A 19,411-nucleotide genomic window follows, 5' to 3' on the forward strand; every position below is an offset into this window, starting at 1 on the left:
TTGATTTTTACATGCCTCTTCAGTCTTCAAGGCATAATGTAGAAAGCAGTGTTAAAAAAAAAAAAAAAAAGAAAAAAAAAAAAAAGAGTAAAAAGAGGAAATACCACTGTGTCCGGGAAAACAGCTATGACCTCATTAGAAAGCTATTCACATAAACAAACACTTGAAAAATATTTCAAGTTTATGTAGCTCAAGCTGTTAGTCTAAAAACCTTCTTAAAAAGGAAAAAGTGCCAAGAACTTAGAAGGCATTTAAATCCATTTGTTCCTGACTTTACTATTTTGATTGCAGCTTTCTAGATTTTTTTTGCTTTTTCTTTACTTTTCTCCTCCCCTCCTTCTAAAAGTAGATCTCAATTTCTGCCTAGTTTGGAAAGTAGATACATCTTCCATGAATTATCATTCATTTTTAAAATGTCCAAACAACAGTAAGCAAGAAACTGTAACTCCTGAGAGGAAACAATCTATTTTATTCTTACAATGAAAAATGCTATAAAATGTCATTGTGTGTATATTTTTACAAACAAGATTTATGGTAGTGTACATGTATTCACACTAAACTACTGAGCTACCCATATGCATTCAGCTATAAGACAAGGATTATTGTTGCTAGATCTGCGCACTCTAATGATTCAGTCAAGCCAGAACAAACATAATAAGAACTCCAGGTTCAGATACAAAAGTGAAAGTCTAATAAAAAATCCAACATATCCCTGCAGAATTTGCACCAACACATTTCTTTTAGTGGGGTATGTTGGAAGATACTCAAAGTTCTCTCACTTGTTTTTGTTTAAAACAGTGGTAATTTTATTGCTTTACTGACCAACATATAATAGCCATGACAGAATGAACGAGTATAAAGCTATCATTAAATAAACACAACCTTTTCTGAAAGGCTGGCAACCATGAGTTTATTATTCGAGCATCGGAGAAAATGCTGCATATAAAATTCTTCAAGAACCAAACTTCCCCATGTGACAAAACAGTTACAACAGACTGAAGTGCACAGCATCAAGCAGTCAAATGTACCTGCAAACTGAAATCCCTTTTCTGATACCAACTACCGAATGACACAGCAGGTATGAGGCAGCTGCCCAGACCATGGATTCATGAAACTGATTTCAGCATTTGCCAGCTATCAGTTAGTCTATGACAGAAGATCTAGTCTGGGCACAGACAGTTAGCCACAAACCTGTGGAAGGAGCCAGAGCAGAGCAGACATGACCCAGCACAATGAAGTGTTCCGGCTGGCTTTACACCGACTGTGATGGGACAGATATCAGATCTGTGCTACAATATCAAGTTATGCATGACTAAGAGGGCACAGCTGACTCGATATTGAAGTTCCTGTTCCACAGTTAAATCAAGGAAAACTCTGGCATAAATTTTGCTCTAGAGATTGCTTCAGTGGGCACCATCCTTTATATTCTGAGTCCTGCAAGAGTTCCTATAGTCAAAGCTGCACTGAGACATGCAGACATGTGCTACGTGGACACAGAAAGTGCTCATTTCTGAAGACCTTTATCTTCAAACTGCAGACACACAATTTTTTTTTTTTTACCAAATCAGTTTTCTATGGTGTTTTACTTTGTACCCTTAAATCTAATAAAGATCTAAAGGCTGGACTACTCCAAAACAAATTTGCTGTTACACAGACCTCTGTAGACTCCCTGTATTTTTGGTTATCTTTGTTTAAAGTTACAGAACAGCTCAGAAACATGTATGAGTTGTGCAATCCAGTCTTTGCTAGGCATTATTCTGTGCATGGTTATTTCAAGTACACAAGATGCTCAGGCATCAACTCTCTCTAGGCAAGTTTGGGCATTTTCTTCTAGCCCATCTGAAGAAGAAGAGAGATTCAAAACAATTTTCTGTTGTTTAAAGGACAAAAAGATTTGTAGTTGCAGCACTTTGGACATTCTTTCAGTCTACAGAAGAATTTGTACCAGACTCCTGGAAGGAATTGGTGCAAGTGCTGTGAACTTTCCATTAAATGAAAGGGAAGGAAGCTGAGAAACTTCAGCCCTGTGTCAATATAAACAAAATACTGAAAAACTTTCTGTTTTTCAAAAGTTCAGCTGATAAGGAGTTTAGAAAATAAAAGGAGAAACTTCAGTTGAATTAGTTCATAGAATGTAAGAAGGCAACACATTGTATGCTTTTGTTTACCTGCAAACATAACAAAGCAAGCTAGGTGGAAGAAAATATTTGGCTTCTTACTCTTTGAACTTTAGTACTCTGCACAATGTATTCCCTGTTAACACATCTGTGGAACCACTCTGCAAAGTCCTTTAGTCTTGCATCTAGGAACATCAATCAGGACTAAGACAAACCTGTTAACTATTATTTATGAGTCAATGTAATTATTTATACGTGCTTTTATGTAATTATTTGAAGGAAAGAAACATTATTTTGTTTCTTGTTATTTTGTTGCATCTGCAGACTGTGAAAGAAAAGGACACTGAGGTGTAATAACCATAGAAAACTGCAACACTGAAAAATTCACATTTAAACCAAATCAAAAAATTTAGATTTACACAGTGAGGTTTCTAGTAGAGGAAGTCTGTATCATCCCACTAGAAACCACTTACATATCCAGATGCCTTAATCTATACACAGTGCCTATCTCCATCAACTGTTTTCTACTACTGTCTACCTCACCAGCAGACTCCACCCAGCAACTTCTTCAGAGGAAAGACAGTTGCACAGGCTGATACTGATGCCTTTTTTTTTTTCTTTTTCTTTTCACACTAGACAAGACCTTATGGCACTTTTAGAGAAGGAAAACTTATTTTCAAGTCACCATGCAGGGAGAGAAGAGCACAGAAAGATACTACAACAGAAACAACTACAACAGAAGCAGCTCCACCTAACACCTTCCCAGTCTTGCCTTTTCTTTAAGCCCATCAGTAACTAAGAAACTGCAAACTACCAAAGAATACCACAGTTCAGCAACAGCTACAAAGTTCAAATTGCAGTAAGAGTAATTCAGGTTAGACAGAACACACACAAAAAATGTAACTTATCCAAGTTTCATTACTTTTCCCATCTCCAGAGCTGCTGGGTATATATAATGCTTTCTATTATTTTTTCCCAAACTGCAAATTTGCTTTTAAGTGGACTGATCCTGGGTGTCTCCATCTCCACCTCCTCTTGAGGCTTAAATACATACATTCCTTTCAGTTTTTATTTTTGCTGTATGACTTTATGCTTCTAAATGTCTGATTGTTGGCTTTCCTCTAGGCTGTCTTCCTTTTATCTATATATCCTTCCAGAAAAAATCTTTTTAGCATCATGCAGTAAGCTAAAGATGTAGCACAGAAATCCACCTGGACAGCCAAAGGAGGAGCTGGGGCCACCAAGTGCTGTGGCAGTACTCTAAAATCTCCTTGTTGAGCCAAATTTTGTACATAAAATTGCCAAGCAACTCCTGGAAACAAACCATGCCCTATGTAACAGAGGAATACAATTAAATATCAGTACTCTCTGTCAATCTACCAAACTAGAAAGTACATGCTGTAATCTGTTTAGCTCTAGGCATGTCAGTAGGACACAAGCACCTGCAAAAATCTCAGCACCGTTGAAAGAACTGCCGTAGCTCATCATTCATCACAAGCCCACCTGTGATCTGCCTCCAATGCATGAGAGAAGTTTAAAATTGCAGGAAAAAGACCCAAATCAGTTAACACAAGGTTGTGGTTTGGCATTATAGCTATACAATAATGCTTAGCAGTAGGTTTTCTGCGAAGTAAGAAATCTGAAAAAAACAAAATGCACCCTACAAATACTGAGCCTATTTTCAAAAAGATATGAAGATTACCTTCCTTTAGTGTTAATGTTCCATTTACTACTTACTTAAGTTTGTTGTCTTTTGCTCCCCACAAGCCACATTTTGCATCTTGCCATTCCTTACTGATTATGCATATTTTCAAAATAATAATCCTTTGCATTTTGACTCCAATCCTATTTTTTGTACCATTTCTTCTTAAATTCCAGTAATGCCTTATCCAAAACAATCCTTTCTGCACTACCCATACTATCACTTCAGCAGTGTAAATTTTCAACTCACTTTCTAAAGAACAGTATTAATTTTCATTAATACCATTTTTTTTTTCATTCTTCATTTTCCATAGGATCCTTCCTGCTCTTTGACAACTTATTGAAGTTGCTTTCTTGGAGTCCAGGTATTATTTGGCTTCTCACTCCTGTTCTAGGAAAATCAAAACCTACCGTTTCATAGTTAACTTCCATCTTTGCAATCTCATACAATCCCCACTACTTGTCAAGATAAAATCTAGAACATGTCCCTGTTTGGTTTTAGATGCCTGGAGAGCAACATGCAGTTATATTTAATTAGGATCAGGATTATACTCAGTTCTCTGCTCTAGGGCAGACTCTATTAACTTGGTCAAATCTTTATTTCTTTGTGTATATGGAAAATAATATTTTCCTCTCGCATACATTTTGTGAGGCTTAGTATAGTGTATAATGGGATCCTACAGCAAACTGATGCCTGTGGAGTGTTCCACCTCGATCCATCTATTTGTTGTAGTGAAAATGTTTCTGGCTGGCACCATATTCTCCCTGTCAAATGTTTTTAGCACTCACTGATACACCGTTTAGAAAAAGGTGATTCATATTTCCCTTTATAAGTAATGCACTACCTTTAACATTTTCCACACTGTGAGCTTAATAACAGAATAATAAAGCCTGTGAGGAGTAATGGCATCAACAGGTGACAAGAAGTGTGATTAGTTAAGCTCTCCTCCAATGCGGTACCTCCTTTATAGAGCCAGAAGTGTGAAGGAAGCCAGGAGATACAGAATAAAAGAGAAACGGCTTGAATATATCAGTGATATCTTCTCAAATTTGGAAAAAAATTTACAGATGCCATCATAAAGCATAGGTTATATGTCACACGAGTGAATGAGCTTGATGATTTAGGAGCTCACTTCCATGTTATCATGAGTAAAGCCTGGAAAAGCAATATAAACGGGGTCACAGTTTCCCTGTGGCAGTTGTCATCACTGTCAGCTTGTTATTTTGGGTCATGCACTAGGTACTTCCATTCTCAAGGGGAAGGGCAACAGAAGACTGGCCTTCAACTTCAGGGGCAATGAAGGAGCTGCAGGGCTTCTAAGCCACTCCTGGCAAGGCTGGGGCAGAAAGCAGCCTTCTCCCATCCACCTTGGAGCTCTTGGACACAGTAACTAGGCCCACTGTCACACAGGCAACCGAGTGTTTTTCATAAAGCCATCAGAGACCCTTTTAAAGTAGCTGCTGCATTCAAGGAAGCTTATTCAAAAATGCAAAAGCAAAAGACAGAAAGCCCTGTCTGACAGAAGAAAGCAGCTGCAGGATGCTTGGCAATTTGCTCTCTCAAGTTTCTAAAGGCATAGCTCCCAGCCAGTATGTGCTACGGCACAACCTACATTCAAGAGGGCCATGCATCAATACCTAATTAGAGAACAGGCATTTTGGATGCTCTCTTGTTTCCAAACACTTCCACACTTGCTGCACATGTAGCCTTCAATCTATTTAGATTCATTTGTTGATGCTTGTAATTGAATGCTGAATCATTTTTTTCTTTACAGCCTCTCCCATGAGAGAAGGCAGTGCACCACTGCTAGCAGACAAAAATAAATGAGTAATAAAAGTTGAGTGGATCTGGAGAAACCTCAAATTCACTTCAGTAAAATGCAGGGTGAAGGAATCTCTTGCTCAATTTTCTTCCCAAATTATAACATGCTATCTAGTACCGTCTAGAAGGAAAGATTTGAATACCCGTTCATTAACTGTAATGGCAAATTATTTTAACCAAAGCAGTGTTTTAATAAGTAGAAAAGATGTGTCCAGTCAAATCTTTATGTAAAATCTTCTGTTCTCTGCTTATATTGATGTCAATTAAAATCTCAGAAAGAAATATATGGAGCATCTCTCTGAAGCATATTTTGTGCACATCATCAACAAGAAAGTTGTTCAAAACACTTCCTAAATGCTGAACAGCCAAAGACTGTAGATACAATGTAACTTAATAATAAAATCTAATTTCATTAAATTGAAACATCAGAACTGTTTCCAAGCAGGAATAATATGTTTTGGTTAGAAATAATATTTACATGATTATGTGTCAGACTATAAGAAACAGGAGATTACATAGGATGAGGAACATGAAGGCACACCAATATACCAGGGCTGCTCTGAAAGTAATGCCTCCAATGTTGGCCCGCAACATCAGAAAAAGATAGCGGTGGGTTGGCAGTAGAGGGTGAATGTTCACAACAATATTCCACTACATGTTGTTGCTGTGTGACAGGCGACAGCAAAATGGCAGCCTGACAGAATGCTGTCTGACATGGAAGTGCATATGAAATAAAAGGGTGTCACTGAGTTCCTCCATGTAGAAAAAAATGCTACTCATTGACACACTTTGACACTTGCTGAACATTTATGGAGACAAAATTGTGGATGTGAACACAGTGAGGTGGAGGTGGTGTGCTTCAGCAGTGGTGACAGTGGGTCACCTCCGCAGGTACAGATTTTTTGCATACAAGCTCTTGTTCATTGCTGGTGAAAATGCAAAGCTAATGGTGGTGGCTTTATTAAGAAATAGTATTTTGTAGCTAAGAATTTGTTCTATCAACTAGTGTTGTGCTCTTTGTATCTGTTGTAGTTTCCATGGAAATAAATAGGATGCATTACTTTTGGAACAACCTAAGTAAATTTCAGATTAAAAGCAACAATGAATGTAATGACTTACTCCTGTACTTACAATGTGACAGGAATAACCACAACAGCTACATAACATGCAAGAATAACTGCTACTGAGGTATCTCAGTGCATGTTTTTCTGATGGATCGAGCCAGTGCTAGTTTGAGATAGCATGTACTTGTTACAAAGCGAACCACACAAGACCTACAAATCTGTTGTAGAACTTCCAAAACAGCTCAATATTACATACAGGAAAAGCTTTTGTCAAAAATCACTGACCTGACTTCAAACGCTGACAAACAGCAAAGGCAATATGATGCTAACAGAGTCTCTATGTTATCTGTATTTTGCTGCCCTTATACCACCCTTCAACACCAGTCAGTTCTGCCTGGGGACAACCAACTCTTCCCTTTCCAGACAGCCTCCCCTCTCTCCACCACCCTATCCCATCCACACATACGAAGTACAGAAGGCTTGTGTGCTTTAACACTGTACATCATTAGTGTCACCTAATAACACAATGCAGTCACACCACATACACTAACTAGGTTTTTTTTGTTTTTTAATTTGCAGACTATGTGAAGTTATTCCTTCATGTCAAGGTAATTCAGAGGATCAGTACTGATGATCCCGACAGCTTTCTGTTCTCCTAATTATATCATTAAATAGATATTATAACAACAGGAAAACTGTATAAGAATATTCTTATGTGTAAACATCAGAAACATTCTCCTAGAGGAGTGTCTATATTAGATATGTACACATTTATGTGCATATGCAGTAAAGAATGCAAAAATAGTTTTAAGAATGTCATCACACACAATGGAACAATGTTAAATAACACTTAATAAATATTTAAGTATATAAAATAAGTAAATATTTAACCAACATGTAATTTTTTTATGCTCAGAAATTATCTGAGCATGCAGCCTTTCAAGAATCTTTTTCTCCAACAGCTGAATACTTGTCTCTTCCAACTCACCACACACAACTCTGAGCAATCCTGAGATATGCATAACAAATCAAAAATAACAAATGTGCTTAACAAATTTAAGTTCTTTAAATAATTTTTTCTAAATATTTCCATCAGGAAGGAAAAAAAAAAAAAAAGAGAATCAGTCTATTCCTATACTGAATTGCAATTTCCAAGGGTTTTACACTTGTGCTAAAAGTTACTGTGTTTATTTAAAGTGTTTTTTTTTAGAGGGAACCCAACAGTCTAAACAGCTCTTCTTTACAACACTGCAAGAAGGAGATTCAATTCTTAGCGAAAAAAAAACCAAACAAACCAACACTTTAAAAAGGATCTTGTGCTTGTAACTGGCAAAAAAGCACCTGGAAAACACACAGTGAGGGAGCTTTTCACTAAAATTCTAACTCCTTGGGTTTAGAGAGAAAAAAATACTTTAGAATTAAAGAAACATGACACAACTTACAATGGACATTTTCCCACTATAAACCTTCAATTAAACTTCCGGTTACTTCTTACTGAATGAACTCAAAGAAAATTATGTCTCTCAAATCTTGACAATATAGTATGAATAACCATATACCCAGATTGTCCCAAAGACACAAAATCCTCCTTCTCCAGGTACAAGAGAAAACTTCACGTACCATTGACACACTCAAAGACATCACAGCACTTGCCAGGTGTTCCATCTCCACGCGAAACTATTTGAGGAACGGAGCCTGCCTCGCACATGGGGAAACCACATAAACCAGAGAGACACTCGCATCTGAAACCAAAGAAAAGGAAGAAAACCCCATCAATGAATAGATTCACACATAAGTGGGAAGAATAAGGAAAGGGAAAATGAAAAGCTGTAGAATAAGTTTCAGTCTCAGTATATTCATATTTCAGAATCATCATTTATTAATACAGTGACCAAGACCATTTATCAACATGAAGTGCATTTGGCGAGAGGGAGAGAAGGAAGGGTGGCTTTTTGTTGTTGTTGTGTTTTGGGGTTTTGTCTTTTTTTTTTAATGTTATAACTATCTGAACTCTGCTTGTCCAGCAAAGAAAGAAAAAAGGTCATATAGTACAACATCAAAACTTTAGTTGAATATTTCTCCAGATTGTTTAAAAATTGCTGAATTCTTTAATTTGAAAACTTATGCTTCTCCTTTTATTCTGTGAAAAACTGAAATTGATGAAATGCTAATAAGCAGTAACTGTACCTAGTCAGAAGAAACTGTGTCCTCTCATTAGGAAACTGTATTACAGCCAATTTTATATAAGGAATAATCAAAGAGAGGAAGATATCATGGAGAATCATTACATCTAAGCCAAATGAAAATAATTGCAGGTTGTTTTTTTTTTTTTTCATGGTGCTTCCTTTATCTGCAGAAGAGTAAATATTTAAATACTGTGGTTAGTTGATTGGATCATTTAAAAAACATTTTCTACCTGCAAATAATATTTCCCGAATTAAGAAAATATCTTAAAGAACTGGAGGACATAAAATGTGTTAAACAGTAGTCACATTTGTTTCCAGATTCCCTATTTTATGTTTACCATAAATGTTTAAAAGTCAAAGACTTAAGATGTACGCTGAGTCTACATTTAACAGAGTCCTTGCCCCAAACATTGGGCATACTAGTGGGATAAGCAGCAATGAGTCAATAAAAGTAGGAGATACAACAAAGAAAGAGAAATATGCAAATATCATAGCCAAGTAATGTCGCAGTACAGAACTTAAATTTTTTAAATGCAGATGACAGAATTTTAAATTAAAATAGTGTAGATTAATTTAGCATTCTACAAATACACATGAGCTTCAAAAGGAAAAAAAATTCAGAAGAAAATCCTTTAATTGTAAGTTAAAGAAATGAAAATAAGAACTCTATATATTACTATTTCAAATACATCTAAGTATTCTAAGACAATTCCGAAATTAAAACACTTTTTGTAAGATACATTACTGGTGCAAAAAAAACTTGCTTGTTTTTTTATCTTAAAAAGCAAGAAATTTGGTTCTCCTCTACCAAGCAGGGTTCAGTGAAAGAGGAAAAGACACCTCTCAATAGAGAAAGTTTTAACAGTTCTTCCCTTAACTTCACTGGCATTAGAAAAATGTATTACTCTTCATTCTAAGGTATCAATGAAAGGAAATTTCCAACTAATAAAGTAAAAGCTAGGTCAAGTGATCTCTTAGGACTTTTACTGTAATACCTGAAATGAGTTTTAAAATATTCTACTATAACAATGTGTTAGTGTAAGGGGATAAAAGACTCCCTGAAAAAGTAGAATTATTACACCACATTTCAAAATTCATTTCACAAATTCATCACATAAATAATTATCTGGTCATTAAATATGTCCAAATAAAGAGAAGTAGAATCATAGAGTCATAGAATCACAAGCACTGGAAAAGACTTCCAAGATCATCCAATCCAACCTACCACCTACCACCAATATTTCCCCATTAAACCATTTCCCTTAGTACATCTAAATGTTTCTTGAACACCTCCAGGGACGGTGACTCAACCACCTCATTGGGCAGCCCACTCAAGCACATGATCACTCTTTTGGAGAAGAAATTTTTCCTAATGCTCAATCTGAATTACCCCAGCACAACGAGAGGCCATTCCCTCCAGTCCTTTCATTTATATGTAATATAATACTCCATGCACATACTTCCTAAGGTATACCAACAGCTTTAAAATGTTTTTCAGAAATTTTGATAGTGCTACACTTGTCTTAACAGTAAAGGACAATAAACTAAAACAAAAAAAGACAGGCTACAGAACTTTAAGTTTTATTTATCATATCTTTGATTTGAACAATTATTTTTTTCCTTAACTTACTTGCAAATACAAAAGAAAAAGGGAGAGATGGAAGGAAATTAACTTTTTTATTTACTATATGCCCTTTGCCTTCAGGGATGTAAGAGGGAAAAAAAAAAAAGCAAACCATTTGTACTGCATGGAATTAAAAAACCTGAAGGATTTGTGACAGCTGTTTACCTTTCAGATTAGTCAGCCGCTTTCTTCTTCAGCTTGACAATGAGGGGATAAAGTTGGGATGGTAAAAAGCAGAAATGAAGGAAAAGATGTGGGATGTACAAAAGGCAGAGAGGTCCCTTCAAAGAAAATAAAAAAAAAAACCAAAACCACTTATCCCTCCGTTTTGCCATCCTACAAATAAAAGCAGATCTCATACCCAAGAGTACTACTATAATAAGGCCACTGGCAAAAACAAAGGAAAAAAACAACAGCACACAAAGATATGTAAGTAATCTTACAGAAATCTGTACTAATATCTCACTTTTCTCCACCTCAATAAAGAGAATATATTAATTGAGACAAAGAAAAAATAACAGCAAACGAAAAAGCTCTGAAATAAGTGCCTACATTTTCCTGAAGAAGAAAAAAAAATCTTTAAAAATAAAGAAGTACAGACAAAACCAAAGGGATTTTAAAGGCTTAAATAAAAATACTACATTTCACTTCTACCATCCTATATTCAACATGCAAATAACCTCTGGGAAAATATGCAAATCAAACTTAATAATTAAAATTCACATCAGCAGAGAAAATGGCAGACAAAATGGAAATAGAGCTGTGGATCTTGACTTTTCAAGTCCTGTGACTTGGGCTCCTGTCCTTTGTCTCACATGTTATCATGAATGACTTGATTTCTGGGAGAATATTAAATGGTTAGGTTATTAGCTCATAGCTTCTTTTGTTCTCCCACCTTCTCAGTCAACTACTTTTAACAATAAACTGTCTAAAAACCACACAAACAAAAACCAAACCAACAAATAACTTACAGTAGACAATCTTCTAAAACATGAGCCAAAAAGATGCTTAGAAGATTATTGGGAGTCAACGTTCCTTTCTGCAGAAATGAATCCCTCCCACTGAGAATACTGAAAGCTTAGCATATTCATTCAAAAACAGCAAAAAGGTTGCAATAGTCTAATGAAAGAAGACACTACCCTCCAAAGTTTTCTAAGTTGACTTCCCATTTGGATAAAGAAAATCCATTCATGGGAGAATGTCAAAGCAGCAAATAGTCTCAGATGGACTTTTAAATACTCTGCATTCTTTTACTTGCACTGCTAGGAAAATCTTTGACCATCTTCCAGGCTATTAGCATGGAAAACATTGTTTTGGAGACAGAAGTCTTTCAAGAAGAAACCCAAGGAATTCTGGTAGCTGAGCACAGTTGAAGCACTGCCAGAACAATAACATCTGGAAATCTTGAATAAGTGATCCAATTCTTAATAAGAGAGCAAAATCAGCTTTATACTACTAGATTTTTCTTTTTCTTTTCTGAAGAGTCTTTTAGAGAAGACAGATGGAAGTTTTATTCCAGCTTCGGCTTAATCACATGCAGCTATCCATGTGCACAGTTGTACCTTAGCCTAGTTACTGAGCATTAGGTTTGGAGGAAATTTAGTAGGCCAGACTGTGAAAAGTCTGTTGACAGTGGCCGCGATCCCTCACAAAGTAATTTCTATGAAATTCAGAAGTTCAGGCTGCTGATTTGTAAGGCACAGTGTTGCCTCTGAGCTCCTCTTTCTATAGTTATAAATGGCCTAAGGGATACACACACAGCATAAGTTTCTTTAAGGAAAGCTTCCACAAGAGATGGTAACTTTACTTTTTGCTTTGTCTCTCAACACAGAATAGAATAATAGAATCACAGAATGGCTTGTGTTGGAAGGGACATCAAAGAATATTAAGCTCCAACCTCCCTTCAACAAGCAGGCTGCCAATTGCTAGATCAAGTACAAGATCAGGCTGCCCAGGCCTCATGCAACCTAGCTTTGAATACCTCCAGGGATGGGGCATCCACAGTCTCTCTGGGCAGCCCGTTCAAGCACCTTGTCACTCTCTCACCGCTCTGCCCTGACATCTAATCTAAATCTTCCCGAGTTTAAATCATCCCCCCTCATCCATACCAAGAAGATGACATTCAGTATCTCACTGTCAAATACTTTATTAGAGCAAAGGCTCTAAGCAAACACATTCCTCAGTGTAGCAGCACATACCCTAATAGGAAATATCAACAAGGAGGAATATGTCCTTTTAGTAAATAAGAACAGTCCTACAAGAGAATACAGTCTAACAATAAGAGCCCAGAAAGAGAAAAAAAGAGAATCAAACAATCATCCAAGAGAGATCACAGAGCACAACCTGAAAAGGTGGCAGAATGTCCAGGAAGGAACCAGAACGTAGCTCAGAAGTCAAAGGTACTGAATTTTGATGGAAAAACTGAAAAAATAGAATTAATTTGACTGGTAAAAAGGAAATTTCTTCAGTTCTTCATGTTAAAAAAGAAAAAAAAAAATCCTAGAAATTTCAAAAGCCAAGCAAAAGTAATTTCAGTAAATGAAGAGTATATAAAGGACTAATTTCAGTAAATAAAGACTACTCTCAAAATCCAACTGTGTTCATTAATGTTTTGCAGATAGAAAAAGAGCAGCTTCAGTAATACAAATAATCTATTTTTTTCATTTGAATTTCCTTCAGTTTTTAAAGTTCTTTCAGCAGAAATAATTTTGTCACTTGTTATTTTGTTTGGTTATTTGCCTTTTTTCTTCTTTTTGTCTTCATTTCTAACATCATTCTTTTTTTCCTTTTTTTTTTTGTCACCAGAATTTCAAACATGAAAAAGAAAAATGAGGTATTTATAAATGACAATTTTTATTTAAAATCTAATTATCTGGTTCATTTACTTCTGTTATTAAACAGATGAAAAGAGAGAAGGGCTTAGTAGCCTCAAAAAAGCTGTTTTGATGGTAGGATCAAAGAGATCATACCAAGCATAAGGCATAATGGCTATGAAAATAAGAACAGGCACTCCAAAAAAAAAAAAAAAAGACATAATACCAGTGAATGGGGAGGTTGGACTGGGGGTAAGGTTAGGAGTGGGATATTTATTTTAAGGATCAAAACAAAATCAACTCTGATACTGGAGAAAATCAAGTGATACTGGAGAAAAGCATTCCTGACGCATACATCACATTCCTGTGGAGATCTTATCACAAGCCTCTTCTTTTTTCCCTGCAGGACTCTAGAACAATTTATGTTACCATAATTAGCACTTACGTTAGCTAAATGTACTGGAGAAAATTACCACAGATCTGTCAATAACACAAACAACTGAAAGATACTGTAAAGGAGGCAAGATTCAAAGAGAACTCTCAGCATTATCAAAGCTTGAGTAATTGGTGGCAGGAGAAAGAAATTAAACACAACAACCTCCCTAATGTTAAGCATAGGGCATAAGAGATGATGTGCAGCAAAAGGAAATACTAACATGGCAATCTCATGAAATCAGCAAAGGATTTCATCCATATTATTACACTTGGAGCCATGACATGAGTTAAGTAGGAAAGATGCGAAGTTACAGCTTAACAAATCAACCAAATGCTAGCTTTAGAAAAGTTAACTCCACATAAGAAGTGACACTACAGGCAAAAATACAGCCATTTGGGCACCTCCAAATGTTCAGCTAGTAGGAGGAGTGTAGTGGGTTCAGCTAGAATTTTTTTAATCTTCAGACAAGCAATAGAGAATTTTAGCCTACAATCTCAGTCATTGCTTTATACAGTTTGCATTTCAGTTGTAAAGATAAGACTAAGCACATCAGTAATGAAAACAGACCCTTTTTCTAGATAGCTTTTAATTTTAAAATTTATTTGTATTTTTTATTTTTTATTTCTAGATAGTATTTTTTTTGGAGATCACTAATAAACCTGCAAATGAACTGTAGAAGGAACATATGACACTTATGACTGGACCACTCCCAAATGCTCAAAAATTTTCTATCATTTAGATATGAACTAAATGCCTCACATGGAAGTTCTTCCTATTCTAAGTTTTCAAGGGATTCACTTACCTACAAAACAAAGCTACCATGCTCCCAAGTAGGAATTCCTTTCTAGAATTCTGGATATACACATAGATTCAAATGTATTACAGACATCCAATATAATAGTGAATTTTTCCATGAGTCTAATTGTCTTCATAGACACGAAACATCTGAATATTACAAAAGCTGATTACATAGCTTTAAATTGAAGATGCTGCAAAAAGGAACTGCTTTCATGCATCTTCTGTATATGATTACTGCTAGGAAGCAGTGAACAGATGCTAGGGAGAGGAAAGCTGTAAAATCATCATTCACATCAAAGAGATTACCATCTTTCCAAGCTTTGCTCAAACCCAAAGATGATGACTCAGTTTCACCCTTTGGTTAATATTAACTGGTCTGTTTTCCAGACAGATGAGAAAGAAAAAGAGAACGGTCAAATGAAACCATTAGATATACAGCTACTGGCTACTGTACACTGATTTAAGTACAGACTCTTCAGAACTCATCTGAACATTAATAAAACACAACATAAATCAGTCTAATCCTGCATCTTTCTAATATTTTGCCTTAGCAGATGATATTTTTCTCTCTTGAAATGTCTTTTTTTTTTTCTTCTTTTTTCTGCCACTAGTTACATCAGCTACTCTTTGCTTAGGTTTATCAGCCTTAACTTTCATAATATTATGAAAATAACTATTAAAAACCAAAGATATTGAGTTAAAGTGTAATACAAATGACAATTAAATGTATTACAAGTATTACTTTATCTTCTTTTTGCACTATTTTTGATGAGGAATTGTAGTATGCAATCCACATACAGATAAACCACAGTCCCTAATGACTTCAAGTCAAAAATTAATATTACAAATAATAGTTTTGTAACTAATTCACTGTGCTACCTTCAGTATTCCTAACTCCCAACTTTCATGTTAACAGAGCAATAACATTTCAAGTTATGTGAGCATTCCAGTGGACAGGGATGGCCAAAACAATTTTACATAATTACTGTAAAAGCAAACATCGAATGTGAAGAAAAAAAAATAAGACTGGTAAAGAGTGCTTTCTCATTACTAGAAATGAATTACGTCCCAATTCCAAACTGCTCATGAAATTTTAATAGCATGTAAGTTTATTCTTCTGTATAATAGATTTCCCTGGAACTAAGCTACCAGGATCTTAAAATGAACAACCCAGAACAATGACACAAAAGATAGGTAATTTTTAAGAGAACTAGAGGGCTATTTTTAAACTCACCTTGGGCTTGTCTTTCCCAATATTTTATTATTTATTTACCTCTAAGTTATGGGTCAAGATTTAAAAACATTTGTTCATTTTAGATTTAATAATAATATAAATTATGAGAATCTGGAACTAGATCAATTGAGGAAAAACATTCTTATTAATTCCAAGCATGCATTGCTTTACCAAAATAGAAGTGCTTCATTAAAGTACAATTGCTCTTTATAGAACATATTAGGAAACATAACTCCAAGCTCTCCTAATCATATATATTTTTTCCTCATTGAAGAGAATAAAAAACCAAAAACTCAATGTTACACATTCCTAAGCACACTGTTGTCCTAAGATGATTTCTCTTTGCTCTATGGGGCTTAACAGAATAACAGTGAAAAATCATTCTAATATTTAAGTCATAAAAGAACAAATATCATTTAAAAGTCTCTCAGTTTTTTTTCAAGCCAACATACAATTGAACACTTGTAACAGGTCAGACCAAAGAAGCATCTAGCAAAAAATTCTGTCTCAAACTATTTGAGCTCACTGGTTTGTTGTACTAAGATAAAAAGTTCAGAAAAAGGAGTGGCAGGAGTCACTACAACATTTTTTCCAGGGCACCATTAAGCAATTCTTCATCAACATAACATGAAATCCACATCTGGGTACATTCTGAAAACACCCATGAGGAGCTGGAACTGCGCCTGCAGAGCACATCCCAAAGTACTCTGAGATGCCAGCTGCAATGTCTACAGAGACAGTCTATACTCTCAAACATCAGGACCTTGACAAGTAAGTTTATTATTTATATTTCCTTCCCATGTTCAAGCAGATAATGGTTTATGGATGCCCTGTCCCTGGAGACACTCAAGGTCAGGCTGGCCAGGGCTCTGTAGCTGCAGGCGTCCCTGTTCATTGCACAGGAGTTGGACTAGATAACCTTTAATGGTCCCTTCCAAATCAAATGATTCTATGATTCTATTCAGTACATCTAGGAAAGAACAGGCATCCCTAAAACAAAGTCATCAGAGACTACAGATAAGCAGACAAAACAAAACAGACACTTTTTTTTTAAGCTTTTGAGATCCCCTATTTTTCCTTTGAAAAAGAAAGTAAAAATTACATGTTTTGCTTCTCCATGCCCTTCTCAGTATCAAATACTTTTTGCATATCCCAGAACATAATTCTTTACAAGTTTAAGTCAGTTATACACTGACTAAGAAATTCTTTTGGAAGCTGTTCCATATCGTGATCTTGCCTGCTGCCATTCTCTCTAGTAAATTCACTTTGGTCCAAAAGGAGTAAATATGACCTTCCCAAATATATGGATGATCATTAAGCTTCTGAATTTATTCCATTATGAACTACATTTAAAAATGAAGCCAGAAGAGCACTCCAGGACCCCAGCAATTCTGAAACCAAGCAACTCCATTCAATTAATCACATCTTTTCCATGCAGTGGGAATGGTGTATTTAACAAAAAAAAACAAAAAAAAAAAACAACAAAAGCATTCATAACCTTTTTACAATTTTACTCAGTTTACCTGCTTAGAAAATTAATGTTTACAACAGTAATTTGTGTCTGCTGAAGCCTAACACATTCCCTGTTATTTACCAGAGAAAACAGATCTTCAAATTCTTTTGATATAACCTAAATAATGGTGATGTCATATGCTCGACGATTGTTGGCAAACTGCTGGGAAGTTCTCCTATATATATACCTTCTAAACAGCAAACATCCAAGTGATATTTCTATTACTTTATTATGAATATGGATCTCCCTGGGCACACAGTTGTGAATTTGAGGAAAATTGTCAAAGCCGTTCATCTTTGTGTTATAAATACAAATCTACCTGTTCATGTCAGCAACTATTCTGAATTAAATCACATATTCAATTACCAGATAAATTAATTAGCTGAGTAAGTAGACGCAATGGAAAGAGTGGAAAGTGGTTAGAAGGAGGAGCAGTATTCAGCTAATGAAGGTGTACACTAATCCTTAGACTGACCGTTTAAAAGTAATATTTGTAGCAGAAAAAGACTCTCTGACAGCTTGTTTACTGGAAGTTGACAGAGATGAAAGACTACCTTGCTTTGTCAAGAATACAAAACAAAACTAAATTCTATAGACATCATAATCTCATTCTGCTTCCAGGCACTAAACAACAGTGTAGCATCTGAAAGCAAATTAAAGCAACTCTTAGTTTTATCTATCTGAGTTAAAATTTCTTCTCAAGTTTAATAATGAAGATGTAAATATACCACTAACAAAGCAAATGGTCAGATGAAGTAGTTGATATACTTTTCCGTAGAAAAAAAAGAAGATGCTTGTATAACTATCATCAGCACTTCTTTCTCCTGTGAAAATGCTGGTTTTTTTTTTATTAGCTCTTCCCTTAAGATAAATATCCTTCTCCCTTTAGGTATTCTATTTTTGAAAAGTTTTGCAATTCAGTGTTTCGTTGGAGTTGATTGAAAGGAATGTGGAATGTGCATTTATAGTGTGTCTAAGATGGGTGCAAAATGCTGATTTTCTAAGAGGCAAGCAATGAACACCATACTTACAGTGTCTTAAAGCTTCCTCTGCAGAAGACTCATCTTATAGTTCTTATGAAAACGTTTGGAAATTTTTGACTTAGAAGCTAGCCATCAAGATCCCTAAACATATTTTTTCCCCCCGTTGTCTCAAGAGCTTCTGTTTAAATTTTATTGATCAGTCTTTAAAAAAAGTATTTATCACCTTTTTCTCATTTATGGACTTCAGGAAAATATGGCTACTTTCCAAAACAACCCACATCGTGAGGCTGGATGCCAGGGCTACAATAACCATCACACTGAGAACATCTAGGAACTGCTGAGACAGCTATAGTAAGGGAAGGAGAAGTTTGCTCCGACTTTGGATTAGCAATTCACTACATCTCCTGAGAGGCCAAAATGAACATGGAAGATTGGTCATCTATAAATATCACACGTCCTACTTTAATTCTTGTTCTTTGTGGATTTTCAGTACAGCGCAGCCAGCATTCTGAACTGAATAACAATTCCTCATTTAACAGACTTGAATGAGGAAAAATGGTTTTCCTAGGAAAGATATTTGCCGTTGAAAGATTAAAACATACCAAAATGCCTAAACATCTATTTGCACACATTATGAAAATCATGCTGTTCTGTTTAGGCATGGCAAAGGTTCTGCAGCTCCTTAAAATGGATTTTTGAGACCTCAAGTCCAGATACAAAGATTTGTCAGAAGTCAAATCCTGAATAGAAATCTCAAGAAAATATAGATACTTGGATTTCTTTTTTGCCTTACCAGTTCCAGCTGAACTTTCCTTTACAAAAACTGGGAACCATAACCATTTTCTTTTGGACAATATTTCTTGAAGGGTGGGGGAGAAGGATCTAAAAATTCCAAAACAAATACAAGAGAAAACTCTGTATCAACAAAAATTGCTAAGAGAAATGACTGGTTCTGGGGGAAGAGCGAGATAAAATGTTACATCTCTTGAGATGTTACATCTCATTGAGAACTCCTCAATGTTCTCTAAAAAGGTTTTGAATCCTGTACTGAACACCCAAATACACACACACATATATATATATATATATATAAATAATAAAACTAAGATCTTCCAAAGGT

General features: G+C 35.5%; 1 protein-coding gene across 1 annotated transcript in view; it reads right to left on the reverse strand.

Annotated features, from left to right (window-relative positions):
• Positions 1–19,411, reverse strand: part of CRIM1 (cysteine rich transmembrane BMP regulator 1) — a gene marked incomplete at its 3' end in the record, with an annotated part of 162,389 nt that overhangs the window by 48,701 nt on the left and 94,277 nt on the right. The window contains exon 5 of the mRNA XM_079532835.1: positions 8,325–8,446. Within this exon, the coding sequence (XP_079388961.1) occupies positions 8,325–8,446 (122 nt within the window). The remainder of the gene's footprint in view (positions 1–8,324; positions 8,447–19,411) is intronic.

The sequence above is a fragment of the Tetrao urogallus genome (assembly GCF_951394365.1).
Source record: "Tetrao urogallus genome assembly, chromosome: 2".
In the NCBI taxonomy this organism is placed as follows: Eukaryota; Metazoa; Chordata; class Aves; order Galliformes; family Phasianidae; genus Tetrao; species Tetrao urogallus.